Here is a 16,239-nt window from a genome sequence, read left to right as displayed (position 1 = left end):
GGGTTTGAGGCCCTGGGTTCAATTCCCAGCACTGGAGGGAAAAAAAAAGATGTGTAACCTGAATCTACATGGTAGAAAATTTATATTCACCTATAATGCAAATGCGAGAAGGATCACTTAGGCCCATGAATTTGAGACCAGTCTGAACAACACAGCAAAATTCCATTTAAATAAATAAATAAATAAATAATAAGACAACTAAGAATAATAATGATCTTGGATTGGCATATTCACTTTCCCTCAGGTGCTAGGGATTGAACCCAGAGCCTCAATCTTGACAGGTGAGCACTCTTATATCACACCAAGCTAATCACCAGCCCTCATGATCCTGGACAGGACCTGAATTGGGGGTATTGTTACTAGGACATTACTTATGGTACTAATAAAAACTGAAATATGAAATGTACAGTATTAAATAAAAATATTTTATCACTATACTATGGTTATATAAGAGGTTCATTTGTTTTTAAGGGCTATATATTAAATATTAAAGAGGGAAAAGGCATGATATATGCAACTTCCTTCAAACTTCCTTCAAACAAGTCTGGAAAAAATATGATAAAAACATAAACTTTTTTTTAATATTTATTTTTTAGGTGTAGATGGACACAACACAATGCCTTTTATTTTTATGTGGTGCTGAGGATCGAACCCAGGTCCTGCCCATGCTAGGCAAGTGCTCTACCGCTGAACCACAATCCCAGTATAAACATTTTTTATTTTATGTATATATGTGTTATATATATGTGTGTGCCAATGTGGCAAGATATTAAAAATTAGTCATTCTAGTCAGGCTTGGTCATACATATTTATAATCCCAGCCACTTAGAAAGATGAGGCAGAAGAATCACTTGATCCCTTGAACCTTGAACCTGGACAACAAGGTAAGTCTCTGTCTCAAAAACAAATAGCCATCAAGGAAGCTCAGGCCTGTAATTTCAATGACTTGGAAGGCAGGAGGATCACAAGTTTGAGGCCAGCCTCAGCAACTTAGTGAGACCATGTCTCAAAACAAAAAAAATTTAAAAGGACTGGGGATAAAGACCAGTAATACAGCAACCCTGGGTTAGATCCTAGAACCCAAACAAACATAACAACAAAACTAGTGACACTAATAAGAATGAACCTCAATTTATGTTGAATAAAAAATGTCCTGGGCGAGGTAAATATATTATATGATTCCACTTACATAAAACTTTTAGAAAAACAAAATAGTGGTTTGCCTGGAATGGGATAATGTAGGTACAAGAGAAGGATTACAAAATGATACAAGGAATCTTTTTAGGTGATCATTTCTTGACTGTGGTAATGGTTTCACAGTAACTAAATTAGGTCAAAACTTTTCAGTTGTGTACTTTAAACAGATGCAGTTTATTTTATATTTTAATAAAAAGGTCTAAAAACTTTAGTGAGCTGGGAATGCAGCTCAATAATAGGGTGCTTGCCTAGCATGTGTGAGGTCCTGTGTTCAAGTCCCAGTGCTGCCAGGTGTGGGGACATATACCTGTAACCTCAACTACACAGGAGGCTAAGGCAGGAAGATTACAAATTCAAGGCCAGCCTGAGAAAGACAGCAAGACCCTGTCTCAAAATCAAGATTTATAAAAAAGGTGAGGTGTGCTTATTTTGATAGCACATATATTAAAATTAGAAAAATATAGAGATTAGCATGGTCCTATCCAAGGATAACATGCAAATTTGTGAAGCACTTTTTTTTACCTTTTTTTTTTTTTTTTTGGTACCAGGGACAGAACCTGAGGGCACTTTTTACAACTGAGCTTCACGCCCAGCCCTTTTTTTATTTTGAGACAGGGTCTCAAAAAATTGCTTAGGGACTTGCTGATTTGCCGAAGCGGGCTTTGAAATTGGGATTCTCCTGCTTACAAGTATGTGCCACTGTGCCCGGCAATGCAATTAAATAAAGGAGGGAGGGCCTGGGAATGTAGCTTAGTAAGAGAGTGCAATCCACTCTGGATTCAATACTTAGGTACTGGGGGTGAGGTGGGGGAATACATCTAGATAAAGGCTGTGCAGAAGTTCTTTGTAGGTCTTAAAACTTTTTTAAGTTGTCAATGGACCTTTATTTTATTTATTTATATGTGGTGCTGAGAATTGAACCCAGTGCCTCACACATGCTAGGCAGTGCTCTATTACTGAGCAGCCCCATAGGTCTTATAATTCTTAATTAGTTTTAATTATTTCAAAGTAAAATTAGAGAAAAAATATATACTTTTTGCATGCATGAAATATTTCATTTTTTAACCCAGAATGTTAAAAAAGATAGGGGGCAATAAATCTCTTCTGACTTGTGTTTGTGTATGTATTTGGGGGGGTACTAGGGATTGTTCTACCACCGAGCTACATCTTAGCCCTTTTCATTTTTTATTTTGAGATAGGGTCTCATTAACTTGCCTAGGCTGGCCTCAAAATTGTGAATTCTTCTGCCTCAGTCTCCCAAGTAGCTGGGATTACAGCTGTGTGCCATCATCATGTCTGGTTTGACTTATGCTTTGAAATAAGATTTATTTACAAATATTCACAGACCCAAATTTTATATATTTATTTTGAAATTCTTTAACTTGAGAAAGAAAAACGTAGTTTTTTAAGAAATCAGCACCTATTAACATTTATTAATCTCAATTGACAAAAGGCAACTTTTTGCTTCTGGTATTCAAATGTTAGAGATGGAAAAAAGTAAAATTTATTCTATTTTCAACAGACCTTAAACATTAACTGCCAAATCAAGTTCCAGTGTTATAGGGAGGCTAAAACAGGAGTATTGCATGTTCAAGGACAGCCTCAGGAACTTAATGAGTACCTAAACAACTCAGTAAGACCAGTAAGTGGTGAAGCACCCCTGGATTAAATTCCCAATACAAAAAAAAAAAAAAAAAAGAAAAAGAAAATGAAAAAGAAAAAGAAGAAAGTTCCACTGTTCTAACAACTGGAAATAAGAGGAGAGAAATGAAAAACACAATAGCAAGGTTTTCTCATTTCACATATAATTTGTTGTACTAGTCTTTCTAGTTTCTCCTCTGATTTGTACACTGAACTACTATATTAATTCTCTGTAAAACAAAACAAAACAAAACAAAAAAAACACATTCTGTATAAATATCTTAAGAGAAACTAACATGGAACATCAAAGTAATAAGTTCACTTCGAAAGGTAAGCATACGGCTGGGATTATAGCTCAGCTGGTAGAGTAAGCTTGCTTAACACGTGTGAGGCATTGGGTTCAATCCTCAGCACCACATACAAATAAAATAAAGGTATTGTGTTCATCTACTATAAAAATATTTTTTTAAAAAAAAGGTAAGCATAATCTTGTAAGCTGAACTTTAAGACTAGTTTTCTATAGTTTCAATTTCTTTTTTTTTTTTTTTAGATATTTATTTATTTATTTATTTTAGTTCTCGGCAGACACAACATCTTTGTATGTGGTGCTGAGGATCGAACCCGGGCCCCACGCATGCCAGGCGAGCGTGCTACCGCTTGAGCCACATCCCCAGCCCTATAGTTTCAATTTCTAATTGTGTTTTATTTTAGTTTCCAAACTTTGGGTGGCTAAAACATTCATTATGTAATCAACTCTTTGCTACTGCAGAAGTGACAGGTTGCACAGACTGAAATAATAATACTAAAAGAACTATGAACTTTCCCAATACATCTTACTGGGGTGTTAATTTTAGAGCTTAGTTGCTAATACTGCTAAAGCAAATAGCCCAGAACACAAACATATCCAGCTTGAGTCAGTAAAACTTAACTAAAGTTTCTTTTGATTAGGTAAGCTGCCACAGAAATTATCTTTTTCTATTATCCTTTTGAATTTTTTGAAATAAAACCCCTACAGTGCCAGGAGGATCAAGAGTTCAAAACCAACCTTTGCAATGGCAAGGCACTAAGCAACTCAGTGAGATCCTGTCTCTAAAAATACAAAATAGGGCTGGGGATGTGGTTCAGCAGTTGAGTGCCCCTGAATTTAACCCCAGTACCAAAAAAAAAAAATGTGAGGAAAGGAAAGAATGGGATATACTATATCATGAAGTACATATGTCAAAACAATAAAGCATGGAGGTCAAGGACAGTGTGTCGTACAATGTAAGAAACAACTAACAACTAACCCATTTAAAGATGTCTGTTCCTCTAACACAAAAATTGTGGTTTCTATTGTAATTTTCCACAAAGGAATGAAGGCTTTTTAGAGTAATAGCTAATATCATGTAGTAGGACAAAAAATGAACAGGATAGGATAAGCCTGAAACCAAAAAATAAGGAAGAATATCAATGACTACTATTGAAGCCAGATGCAATAGTATATGCCTATAATCCCAGCCACTTGGGAGGCTGAGGCAGGAGGATTGCAAGTTTGAGGCCAGCCTCAGTAATTTAGTGAGGCCCTAAGCAGTTAACTTGATGAGACCCCATCTCTAAAATAAAGGGCTGGGATTGTAGCTCAGTGGTAGAATACTTGCTTAGCACGTGAGGCTCTGGGTTTGATCCTCAGCATCACATAAAAATAAATAAGTAAAATAAAGGTATTGTGTCCAACTACAACTAAAAAAATATTAAAAAAATAAAAAGGGCTGAGAATTTAGTACAGTGGTAAAGAGCCCCTTGGTTCCATCCCTAGTACCCAAAAAAACAAATAAACAAAAAAACCCACGATGATTATCAACAAAACTCAAGAAATAACCTGACAAAGCTCCCACTGGTAAAAAAAAAATAGATAGTTTAAACAGGAATAAGGATAATAACTACAATGAATTAAAACACATCAAATATGCTTAAATCCAGGAGTTTGTAAAATTAAAGTAAAAAATAAAACCAAAATCTTTCTCACTGGTTATCTCTGGGAATAGTAGAAAACTACGTCATTATTTTGAACTGGTAAATAAACAGAATTAAGCATTATCCTAACTTTTCTACACAGTTTGTACCTGGGGTATTATCTTTATATAAATATTCTAATAAAGAATGGTATGATGAGAATATTACCATTATAAAATTACCACAAATGAATTAAGGGATATAGGCAATGATCATCAATAGTTAATAATATCATAAAAAGAGACAACTGTAAAAATATAGACAAAGGCCAAAATAAATTAATAGAGACAACTGTTATTTATCAAGTGGGGTATGTGTGTAAATCTGCCCGAATAGGGATTAATATTTTATGAGGCATTGTTTATAACCGTCCCCAAACGGCCATAATCAAAAGCTACTAATTTATAGTGGATTGTTTCATTATTTTTAAATTCTCAATATATAACACACTCATTCACAGTTTGTTCTCTTATCAGTGGTTCCTATCACTTGCTACCCTCAATTCTGATCTACCACTGATCTTCTGTTACAAGCACTCAAAATCCAAAGCCAGCCTAAAAAAAAATACAAAATACGGCTAGGGATGTGTCTCAGTGGTTGAGTGCTCCTAAGTCAATCCCAGTACCCATCTCCCCCAAAAGAAAATAAAAACCTCAAACCCACCTGTGTAAAGTAGTTTAAGGGTCAGTGGGTGGTTGAGAAATCAACCCTGAATTCCCCTACAATTTACAGAAAATAAAAGGGATAAAGAACATGAGAGAGCCAGGAGCAGTGACACACGTCTATAATCCTGGAGGCTTGGGAGGTTGCAGCAGGAGAATCTCAAGTTCAAAGCCAGCCTGGACAACTTAAGAGAGGCCCTAAGCAACCCAGTGAGACCCTGTCTCTAAATAAAATATAAAAAAGGGCTAGAGATGTGGCTCAGGGTTAAGCAACCCTGAGTTCAATCCCTGGTACTGAGTGTATAGGGGATGAGGGAATGAAAGAGAGGGAAGGAAAAAAAAAAAAAGCAAAAAAATAAAAACCAGCTATAAGGATACAATCAGCAAAATTCAGGCTGTGAGAAGTCTACAGAACAAATTACCTAGTTTCCTCTAAGGAAAGTGTAAGGAAACAAAACAGAGAGATGGAAGGAGGACGTCTAATTAAAAGACCTGGGGTAATCAACTATAATCTGTGGATCTTAATCACTTAAATCCTAATTCAAATGAAGTTAAAAAAAAAAAAAGACAATTGAGGAAATGTTTAAAGAAAAGGTGTATCACTGATATTAATACTCCACAGAGAAACTTTAGAATTTTAGAAGAACTGTTAAAAGCCAATGTAGAGAGAAAACAGAGTACAGATCAATAATATGTGAGTTACAGACAAAAGAAAGTATTAACAGAACCTTACCCGCAGCTCCAGACATCTATGGCTGGTGTATAGCGCTCTTCCCCCAGCAGCAGCTCAGGAGGTCGGTACCATAGAGTAATAACTTTGTTTGTGTAAGGACGACTGCAATGTAAAACCATCATTATATAAATTTACAATGATTTTGATGATAAATACACAGCTAAAGGCAAACAAAAATAGCTTCCAATTGAAGATGAAATTGTTGAAACAGCTCACAACAATCTAACAATCTAAAAGTAATCTGGATAGGGGACTGGGGTTGTAGCTCAGTGGTAAAATGCTTGCCTAACACGTGTGACGGACTGGGTTCAATCCTCACCTACACATAAACAAACAAACAAATAAATAAATAAAGGTATTGTGTCCACCTACAATTTAAATTTTGCTATTTTTATTTTTTGAGGCATAGTCTATGTTGCTCAGGCTGGCCTTAAACTCCCTGGGCCTCTAGAGATCCTTCTCACATGTAAGTTTTTTTACATAGTGGAGATTGAACCCATGGGTGAGCCACATCTCCAGTCCCTTTTAATTTTGAACAGGGTCTCTCACTAAGTTGCTTAGGACCTCCCTAAGTTGTTGAGATTACAGGTGTGTGCCACCATGCCCAGTCCCACATATAATTTTGATGAATGTCTCACCTCTCTTCAGAGTTATAAAGCCGAGCAAGTCCAAAATCTGCTAGTTTGATTTGCCCACTGTAAAACAAAAAACAATTATTTTTGTAAGCAATTGGCAGTAGTCCCCAAACTGTACTTGAAAAGTCAAGTGCTAATCAGTTAAAAAAACACATTTTTTTTTTACAAAAATTAATTTTAATCTCTGTTCTCTCATTTGTGTTCTTATCAGTCACTCTCCTCAATTAAGCCTCTTTTGACTATTCCAATTTACAATGCTTCAGGCTTTTTTTTTTAATTATTACTGCATTTTTAAATTTCTTAGTTAATTCTTAGTCAAGGCTTTCTTTTTAGATATAAAATGTATTTTGGCATGATACATACATGGAGTATAATTTATTCTAATTAGGACCCTATTCTTGAGGTTGTACATGATGTGGAATTACCTTGGTTGAGTATTCAAAATGCAAGGATAGGAAAATTATGTCCCATTAATTCTACTGTCCTTCCTATTCTCCTCTCCCACACCACCCCTTTTCCCTTCATTCCCCTTTGTCTAATCAAATGGACTTCTACTCTTCCCCCTCTCCATCATCCCAAGTTTATTTGTTTGTTTGTTTAATTTCTGGGTAGACCACAGGGCCTGAACCTGCTAGATTAAATACTTAACCTAGGGCTGTTCTAGATTTTCAAAAATTTAAGATTGGGGCCTTAAATATAATACATAATTCTTGACTGATTCTGGCTTGAATAAACTAGCTACAAAACACATTTTTTTTGGGGGGGGGGGTCACAAAGGATTGAACTTAGGGGCACTTAACCACTGAGCCACATCCCCAGTCCTATTTTGCATTTTATTTCAAGACAGGGTTTTACTGAGTTGCTTAGCGCCTTGCTGTTGCTGAGGCTGGCTTTGAACTCGCGATCCTCCTGCCTCAGCCTCCTGAGTAGTTGGGTTACAGGCACGCACCAGCACACCTGGCCAAAACACATTTTTGAGATAACTGGAAAAAATATATATAAAATATGCAGGGGCTATTAGAAGACACTAGGAAATAATTTTGCCAGAGTATTTAGTGTCAAATGTAATAATGCCTACAATTCACTTTAAAAGAGCTAAAGCAGAAAAATAAACAAATACCGTAAAATATTCATGGTACAAGTATTAATTATTAACTACCTATTAGTCTCAATTTTCTTATAATTTTGACATTTTTCATAATAAAAAGTAAATCACAGGTGTGTGTGTGAGAATAGAATAGGAGTGCAATAGATTAACAATGGAAGAAGGAGGAAAAGGAGAGAGAATAAGAAAAATAAAGAAAGTGGAATGAATCTGACATAATTTTCCCATGTACATATATGAAAACAACACAGTGAATACTACCATCATGAACATTCATAAGAATGGGATCCTATCGGGAGACTGAGGCAGGATTAAGAGGTCTTAGCAACGCAGGGAGGCCCTAAGCAACTCAGTGAGATTCTGTCTCTGAATATAAAAAAGAGCTGAGGATGTGGCTCAGTGGTTAGGCACTCTTGGATTCAATACCCTGTACCCGCCCCCCCAAAAAAGGAATGGGATTCTAACTGGAAGATATATTCCATGCTTGTAAATTATATCAGAATGGTTTCTGCTGTCATGTATAACTAAAAAGAACCAATAAATAAATGTAGAAAAAAAGTAAATCACAACAATACTGTAGCTATAACAGATTTTTAAAACGGATTAGAGCTATGACCTGAGCAAACAATTTTTATAATGCATGAGGCACCTTCTACTAACATATTGCCATTACCTCCTATGTCAAAGACAGACTAGTATATCAAACATTCACCTGAAGAACTTGTTACAAGTTTCTAAGCCCCATTCTCACAGAAGCCAATTAAGCAGGTCATGGCTCATAAATCTGCATTTCTTTCTTTCTTTCTTTCTTTTTTTTTTTTTTGAGTGCTGAGGATTGAACCCAGAATGTCATGCATGCTAGGCAAGCACTGCACCACTGAATTACATTCCCAGCCCCAACTCACTCTTTTCTAAGGGGCTGGTGTTATTTCAGGTGCCTGACAGATGAGACAGAAAAAAGGTTATGCTAAGGAGGTACTCCCCACAAAGCATGGAAGTCTACATTAAATAAATGCTTTTCATTCCTAGTAGAGATTATGGACACCTTACCCAGTTGCCCCAAACATCATTACATCATTATATTTCTAAGTTCAATTTATAAGCAAATTCTGAGAAAAAAAAAATGAAGGAAGAGTTATATTAAGACAAAAAGGGAGGCTGGGCATGGTGGTTCGGTAATCCCAGGGATTTAGGAGGTTAAGGCAGGGAGATCACCAAGTTCAAAGCCAGTATTAGCAACATAGTGAGGCACTAAGCAACTTAGCAAGACCCTTTTTCAAAATTAAAAAGGACTGGGGATATAGCTCATCTCTGATATAGCATCTCTGAGTGTAATACCCAATACCAAAAAAAGGGAAAGAGGATTTCTCAAATTTCTTTTTTAATTAATTAATTTATTTTTTAGGTGTAGATGGACACAACACAATACCTTTTATTTTTATGTGGTGCTGAGGATCGAACCCAGGTCCCGCCCATGCTAGGTGAGCACTCTACTGCTGAGCCACAATCCCAGCCCCTCAAATTTCTTGATATCCATACTCCCTTACTCTGAAAGTCTGAGATGATTCACAAATCAAGGCATACGGAAAGACTGAAAGTTAAAATGGCAACAGATATAAGTAATGGAAATTAGGCCAAACTTCAATCTCATCAGCACCTCAAATATTTACTGCTTGGCCCACATGAGATACTAAATGTTTCTTGAATGAAATAATATCATAGAACATCCTGAGAGCACAATTACTATTGCTTTTTCTTCCAACTAAGCTAACAGAATGATATACAAAATAAGGAACTTTGACGACATAAAATAGAAAAGAAATGCCATGCTATTTATTATGTCATAAATCATAGGAAAAAGATACGTAACAAGATGCAAAGGAAATCCTTCTGCGACCATGGTTTTGGTTTTGTTTGTTTTTGAGGGAGATGTATTGGGAACTGAACCCAGGTGTGCTTTACCTCTGAGCTAAATCCCCATCTTTTGTGATCCTCCTGTTTCAGCCTCCCAAATTGCTGGGATTGTGGGGTATGCACCACAATGCCCAGTGAGACCCAGGTTTTAAACTGCCTTTGACAAGATCTTCAAGTACTAGATGCCTCCATTTCCTCCAAATTCAGCCCTATGTCACATTATTCTTTCTTACCTAACCAGCCTGGACCATAGATTAATTAGCCAAACTACTATCTTCATTGTGACCCTTTTATATATTTAAACCTTAAGTACTTAATTCTAGATCAACAATTTGCCTTTTCTAGAGAACTAAACAAAAGCTTAAGATATAAAAAGCATACAATTATCATTGGTAGCACTCCAAACTGTATATTTTCCTCTCTCAGTAAGGCTTGAATACTGTTGGTTTAGTCCTTTTACTTGATTTCAATCAATAACCTCTTCTATTTTGCTTGGCTGTCATTACAAACCTTTGGCATTCTCCTTAGTGCCTGAATTCATCTCCTATACTCTCACAGTAAATAATTCTTCATTGAAAAAAAAGTCATTATAGCCAGGCATGGTGGTGTACATTTGTAAATCCCAGCATCTTGGGAGGCTGAGGAAGGAGGATTCCAAGTTCAAATACAGCTTCAGCAATTTAACAAGGCCCTAAGCAATTTAGTGAGACCCTGTCTCAAAATAAACAGGGGTCAGGGAGATGTGATTCAATGGTTAAGTTCCCCTGGGTTCAATGCCTGCTACCAAAAAAAAAAAGGTCATCAGCGGGGAGGTGTGACTGCCTTAACATCCTCTTACAAATTTTCTTGCATCTATAATCTTATTTTCCTCTTTTTCTTTAATCGTTCTCTACTTGTAGCCTTAATTCTGTGTCCCCTAGAACTCTGCTCTTTTAAAATTATTTTATTTTTATTTATTTTTTTTGAGAGAGAATTTTTTTTTTAATATTTATTTTTTAGTTTTTGGCGGACACAACATCTTTGTTTGCATGTGGTGCTGAGGATCGAACCCAGGCCGCACGCATGCCAGGGGAGCGCGCTACCATTTGAGCCACATCTCCAGCCCTCTTTTAAAATTATTTTAGTTCTTTCCTGAATCTTCAACTTCTTCTTACTGATCTTCTTTACTATTAGCATTTAAATGTTCAATACTCTGCTATTCTCAAAATAAATGATAAAACAGATTCAGACATGCCTGTTACTTCCTTCCCATTAATTATGTTACACATTCTCTCACCCCATATCCTACACTAATTTCACCTCTGGCCTTTTAATTTGCAAACTCTCTTCTTAGGTCTTAATTTGTCAATATTATCTGACACCTAAGACCAGTCCTTTTTAAAATTTGACTATCTTCTATTGATGGTATTTTCCCTTATCCTTCCTCTTTATTTCTCTTGGGTTCCACTTCACATTTTTTTCTACACTAACTTCCAAATCTATATTGATAGTTTCAAGCTCCCACATGACCATATGCCTATTAGCTATCACAATCCTGAATACACAACAGATCCCAGAAGAGGTTCACTTTTCATCCTCACCTATCCTGCTCTTTCTTTTATATTATTTATAATGACTGGTAGTACCACCAATCATTTTTTTGAGGGTTTTTCAAAAATCTTTGAGTTATCTTACTTTCTCTTATTCCTTCCCCATCTTTTACTCACTCACCCAAGACTACTCTATCAAACACATTCTGTCCATACCTATAGGCAGGGCCTTGATTAGTTCAAGCACTGATCCTCTTTTTAATGTTGTTTTTGTGGGGGGGGGGGCGGCTGGATTAAACTTAGGGGCACTTTACCACTGAGCCAAATCCTCAGCCCTATTTTGTATTTTATTTAGAGACAGGGTCTCACAGAGTTGCTTAGCGCCTTGCTGCTATTAAGGCTGGCTTTGAACTCTTGATCCTCTTGTCTCAGCCCCCTGAGCTGCTGGGATTACAGGTATGCACCACCATGCCCATCTTATGGTGTTCTTAATAGTCCCCCTGCCTCTAATCTATGGCTACACAGTGATTATTCCCATTTTTAAAAAAAAAGACTATCTCACCTCTATCTAAAACAATGTGAAGTTATTTATACTTGGGTAATAAAAATAAAATGAAGGGGCTGGGGTTGTGACTCAGCAGTAGAGCGCTTGCCTAGCATGCCAGAGGCACTGGGTGCAATCCTCAGCACCACATAAATGTAAAATAAAGGTATTGTGTCCACCTAAAACTAAAAAAATTAATAAATAAATTAAATAAAATGAAGATCATGAGCCCAGCCCTAGTCTTCTCTTTTGTCAACTGATCTTTCTTTCCTGCCCTGCTGATAACCTCTCACTATTCTACCACCCCACGACCATTTCACCCAAGAAGCCTCAAAGTTGACAGAAGCCTTGAGTTAACAGAATTAAGTGAGCAAGGACAAATATCTGATAGATTTGCTAGTCTATGGGATCATACGTTCTGCTTAGCAACTTAAAGAGGCAGTTCAATTTAGCCTAGGACCTCCTAACTGTCTAGACTATGGGCCGTCAGGGACTGGGAAAGTTAAAAGCAGAACTGCAATAACTCCTTGCTCTAAGAAAGTCCCCATGAAGGAGTAAAGGGAACATAAGGAAAAAAAAAAAAATATATATATATATATATATATATATATATTATATATATTTTTTTTTAGTTATCGGCGGATACAACATCTTTGTTTGTATGTGGTGCTAAGGATCGAACCCGGGCCTCAACATGCCAGGCGAGTGTGCTACTGCTTGAGCCACATCCCCAGCCCAAGAAAATATATTAATAGAGTCCAAAGAGTTACAAATGATAGTCTTCATCAATTTTCTTTTTTTTTTTTAATACCAGGGACTGAACTCAGGGGCACTCAGCCACTGAGCCACATCCCCAGCCCTATTTTCTATTTTATTTAGATACAGGGTCTCATGGAGTTGCCAAGTGCCTTGCTTTTGCTGAGATTGGTTTTGAACTCAGGATCCTCCTGCCTTAACCTCCTGAGTTGCTGGAATTACAGGAACTTGTGTCACTGTGCTCGGCCATACCTAGCCCTTTTATTTTTATTTTGAAACAGGGTCTTGCTAAGTTGTTTAGGGCCTGGCTAAATTGCTAAGACTAGCCTTGAATTTGTGACCTCCTACTTCAGTCTCCCAAATTGGTGGGATTACAGGCATGTGTCACCATACCCAGTCATTATCAAGTTTTTCTTCTTTATTTTTTTAAATACATTAAAAAAAATTTTTTTTTTTAGTTATAGATGGACACAATACCTTTGTTTTTTATGTGGTGCTGAGGATGGAACCCAGGGCCTCACACACACAAGGCAAGTGCTCTTACTACTGAGCCACAATCCCAGCCCCATTAAATTCATTTTTTAGTTGTAAATGGATATAATACCTTCATTTTTTAATTTTTATATGGTACTGAGGATCAAACCCAGTGCCTCACGTGTAATAGGCAAGCACTCTACCACTGAGCCACAACCCCAGCATCCATCATAAAATTCTTTTTTTTATTTAGTATTTTTTAGTTGCTGATGGACCTTTATTTATTTGTTTATTTATATGTGGTGCTGAGAATCAAACCCAGCACCTCACACATGCTAGGCGAGCACTCTACCACTGAGCCACAGCCTCAACCCCATCATAAAATACTTTTTTTTTCTTTTTTAAGAGAGAGAGAGAGAGAATTTTTTAATATTTATTTTTCAGTTTTTGGCGGACACAACATCCTTGTTTGTATGTGGTGCTGAGGATCGAACCCGGGCCGCACGCATGCCAGGCGAGCGCGCTACCACTTGAGCCACATCCCCAGCCCCATAAAATTCTTGATGAACTACTTACTATGGATGTAGAGTCACCAACCTTCATCTTTAATGGGAATTGTGAGCCACAGAAATAGAAAGTAATAATTTTTTTTTTTTTTTAAGATGAGAGTCTTGCTTTGTTGTCCAGGCTGGCCTCAAAACTCCTGAGTAACTGGGATTACAGGTGTATGCCTCTGGTATTTAATTATAATTTAAAATAGTGCATTGGGCTGGGGATGTGGCTCAAGCGTAGCGTGCTCGCCTGGCATGCATGTGGCCTGGGTTCGATCCTCAGCACCACATACAAACAAAGATGTTGTGTCTGTCAAAAACTAAAAAATAAACATTAAAAAATTCTCTCTCACTCTCTCTTAAAAAAATAAAATAAAATAAATAAAATAGTGCATTATTCATACAAAAAAAAAAAAAAGGAACCAACACACTTCAATGGTCCCCTGTCAACTACAATAAAGCTTCAGCTCCATAGAAGGTATATATAATCCTTAAATTGGCACCTAGTAACTTTCCAGCTTCATTTCCTCCTGTTAGGTGCTTCAATCTTCTTGCTCTAATTAATACTGACCTTTTAATAGTTTTCCAGACATACATACTGTTTTCATGTTTAACTGCTTTTGTGTATGCAATTTCTTTTGTCTAGAAATTTGATAGACCATTGTTATTATTTCTAATAAATTCCAATTCATTCCTCAAGGATGCACATTTCGAGGTACTCCACAATTTAAGGGGGGAAAAATTGGCTTAATAAATGGCTCCTAAATGAAATATTTATTTATGTAGCTCCCCTACTAAACTCTAAGCTACATAGTGACTAACTATTCCATGAGACAAGAGAGTCTCCGTTTATCCTGCATGGCTGGTTATTATATTACACAAAAACAGGAAATGCTGGGAGCTAGGGATATTTCTGAGTGGTACAGAACTTGTCTAGCAAGTACAAGGCCCTGGGTTCTATCTCAGCATCACAAACAAACAAACAACAAAAAAAAAAAAAAAAAAAAAGAGAGAGAGAAAATATGTCGTAGTCATTTTATATTTTTATCTAGGTAATATTTGTTGGCATTTAACAGAAAAATAAAATGCAAAGATGGATGCAAAAACCCAGCTGTCTAAAGAACCAAACACTGCCCTGATTTCAGTGGTACCAGACTTCTTGTTCATCCCTTAGCAGGTAGGGATATACTAAAGGATACTGAGCATAACATATCTGATATATCATCATTACCAGTGTAGGCACATAATCAGAAAAGAAGAAAGCAGATGGTAAAATCTTCTGGAAAATTAACACTTGTTCATCACCAAAATCCTGACTGTTTACACTATTAAAACCTAGAAGAAGTAATGGCTAGAAAGGCCAATTACTAACTAAACCTCTGTTTACTCGAAAAGACAGTAACCCCTAAAGGCTTATGAACAGTTCAAGAAGCAGGCATGTTTTTCTCCACTCAACGAGGCAAATATCACTAAGAATCCAATGTATATTTGACTTTGCTTAGGGTCACATTATTTTCTAATTACAGCAAAGAGCTCTCTGAATATTCCTATAAGATCTGAGTGATTCCCTATAATGCGTATAAGAAAAATCTTTATAATCCTACTTTTCTGTTAATTCGTTATTACCAATAATGAGTCTGGTGGCTCTCTGATCAGAGTACCCCTATCATAAGTAGTTATTCCTAATGTAAAAACATCAAATGTATGTAAAAGGAAAAAAATTGCATTACTAAATCTATTTATAAGTCCAATTAGCTAGCTGAGAAGGAGAGAATGCTTGACCTTATTTGGTTACTATGTTACCTGTTGTTCAGCAAAATGTTAGAACACTTAATATCCCGATGCAGGAAATTCTTTTTGTGACAGTAATCCAATCCTTCCATTAGTTGTTTCATGAATGACTTGATATGGTCCTCAGAAAAGTGCACCAAACCAGATTCTAGCAATCCCATTAAGTCATGGTCCATATACTCAAATACAAGGTAAAAGGCACCTACATAGGAAAAAAATAATAATAATAAAAATTTTGGAGTTGATCATGAGGCACTCTAAAATAACCCCTCCCTTATTTTTATAGATGAAGAAATTAAAAACTTAAATAATTTTCTTTCCAAACCATTTGAATTTGATTTTCTGATTCCACTTCTCTTTGTTTATTTAAATCTTTTTTTTTTTTAGAGAGAATTTTGTAATATTTATTTTCTAGTTTTCGGCGGACACAACATCTTTGTTTGTATGTGGTGCTGAGGATGGAACCCGGGCTGCACGCATGCCAGGCGAGCGCGCTACCGCTTGAGCCACATCCCCAACTCCTCTATTTAAATCTTTAGAGGACAACTGTCATGATAAGATTATATTAAGAGGTCTCGTGTTGTGGCTCAATTATAGAGTGCTTGCCTAGAATGTGCAAGGCACTGGGTTCGATTCTCAACACCACATATAAGTAAAGGTCCATTAACAGTTAAAACAATATTTAAAAAAAAAAAAAAAGATTGTATTAAAAGAC

At 36.4% G+C, this 16,239-nt stretch overlaps 1 protein-coding gene and 1 pseudogene across 10 annotated transcripts in view; one reads left to right on the top strand and one right to left on the bottom strand.

Moving 5' to 3' along the window:
- Nucleotides 1-16,239, bottom strand: part of Cdk12 (cyclin dependent kinase 12) — an 83,429-nt gene that overhangs the window by 36,079 nt on the left and 31,111 nt on the right. For all 10 annotated transcript variants that reach the window (XM_046420352.2, XM_046420350.2, XM_058571581.1 and 7 more), the window contains exons 6-8: nucleotides 15,537-15,726; nucleotides 6,864-6,920; nucleotides 6,226-6,327 (exon numbers count right to left, since the gene is read on the bottom strand). In XM_046420352.2, the coding sequence (XP_046276308.1) occupies nucleotides 6,226-6,327; nucleotides 6,864-6,920; nucleotides 15,537-15,726 (349 nt within the window). The remainder of the gene's footprint in view (nucleotides 1-6,225; nucleotides 6,328-6,863; nucleotides 6,921-15,536; nucleotides 15,727-16,239) is intronic.
- Nucleotides 1,618-1,717, top strand: LOC124076612 (U6 spliceosomal RNA; annotated as a pseudogene).

This window comes from Marmota monax, unplaced genomic scaffold (genome assembly GCF_021218885.2).
Source record: "Marmota monax isolate L192 unplaced genomic scaffold, Marmota_monax_Labrador192_F-V1.1 WCK01_AAM20220418_F8-fsc00064, whole genome shotgun sequence".
NCBI classification, from domain to species: Eukaryota; Metazoa; Chordata; class Mammalia; order Rodentia; family Sciuridae; genus Marmota; species Marmota monax.
Note: the sequence above shows the minus strand (reverse complement) of the source record. Positions and strands in the feature narration are given on the sequence as shown.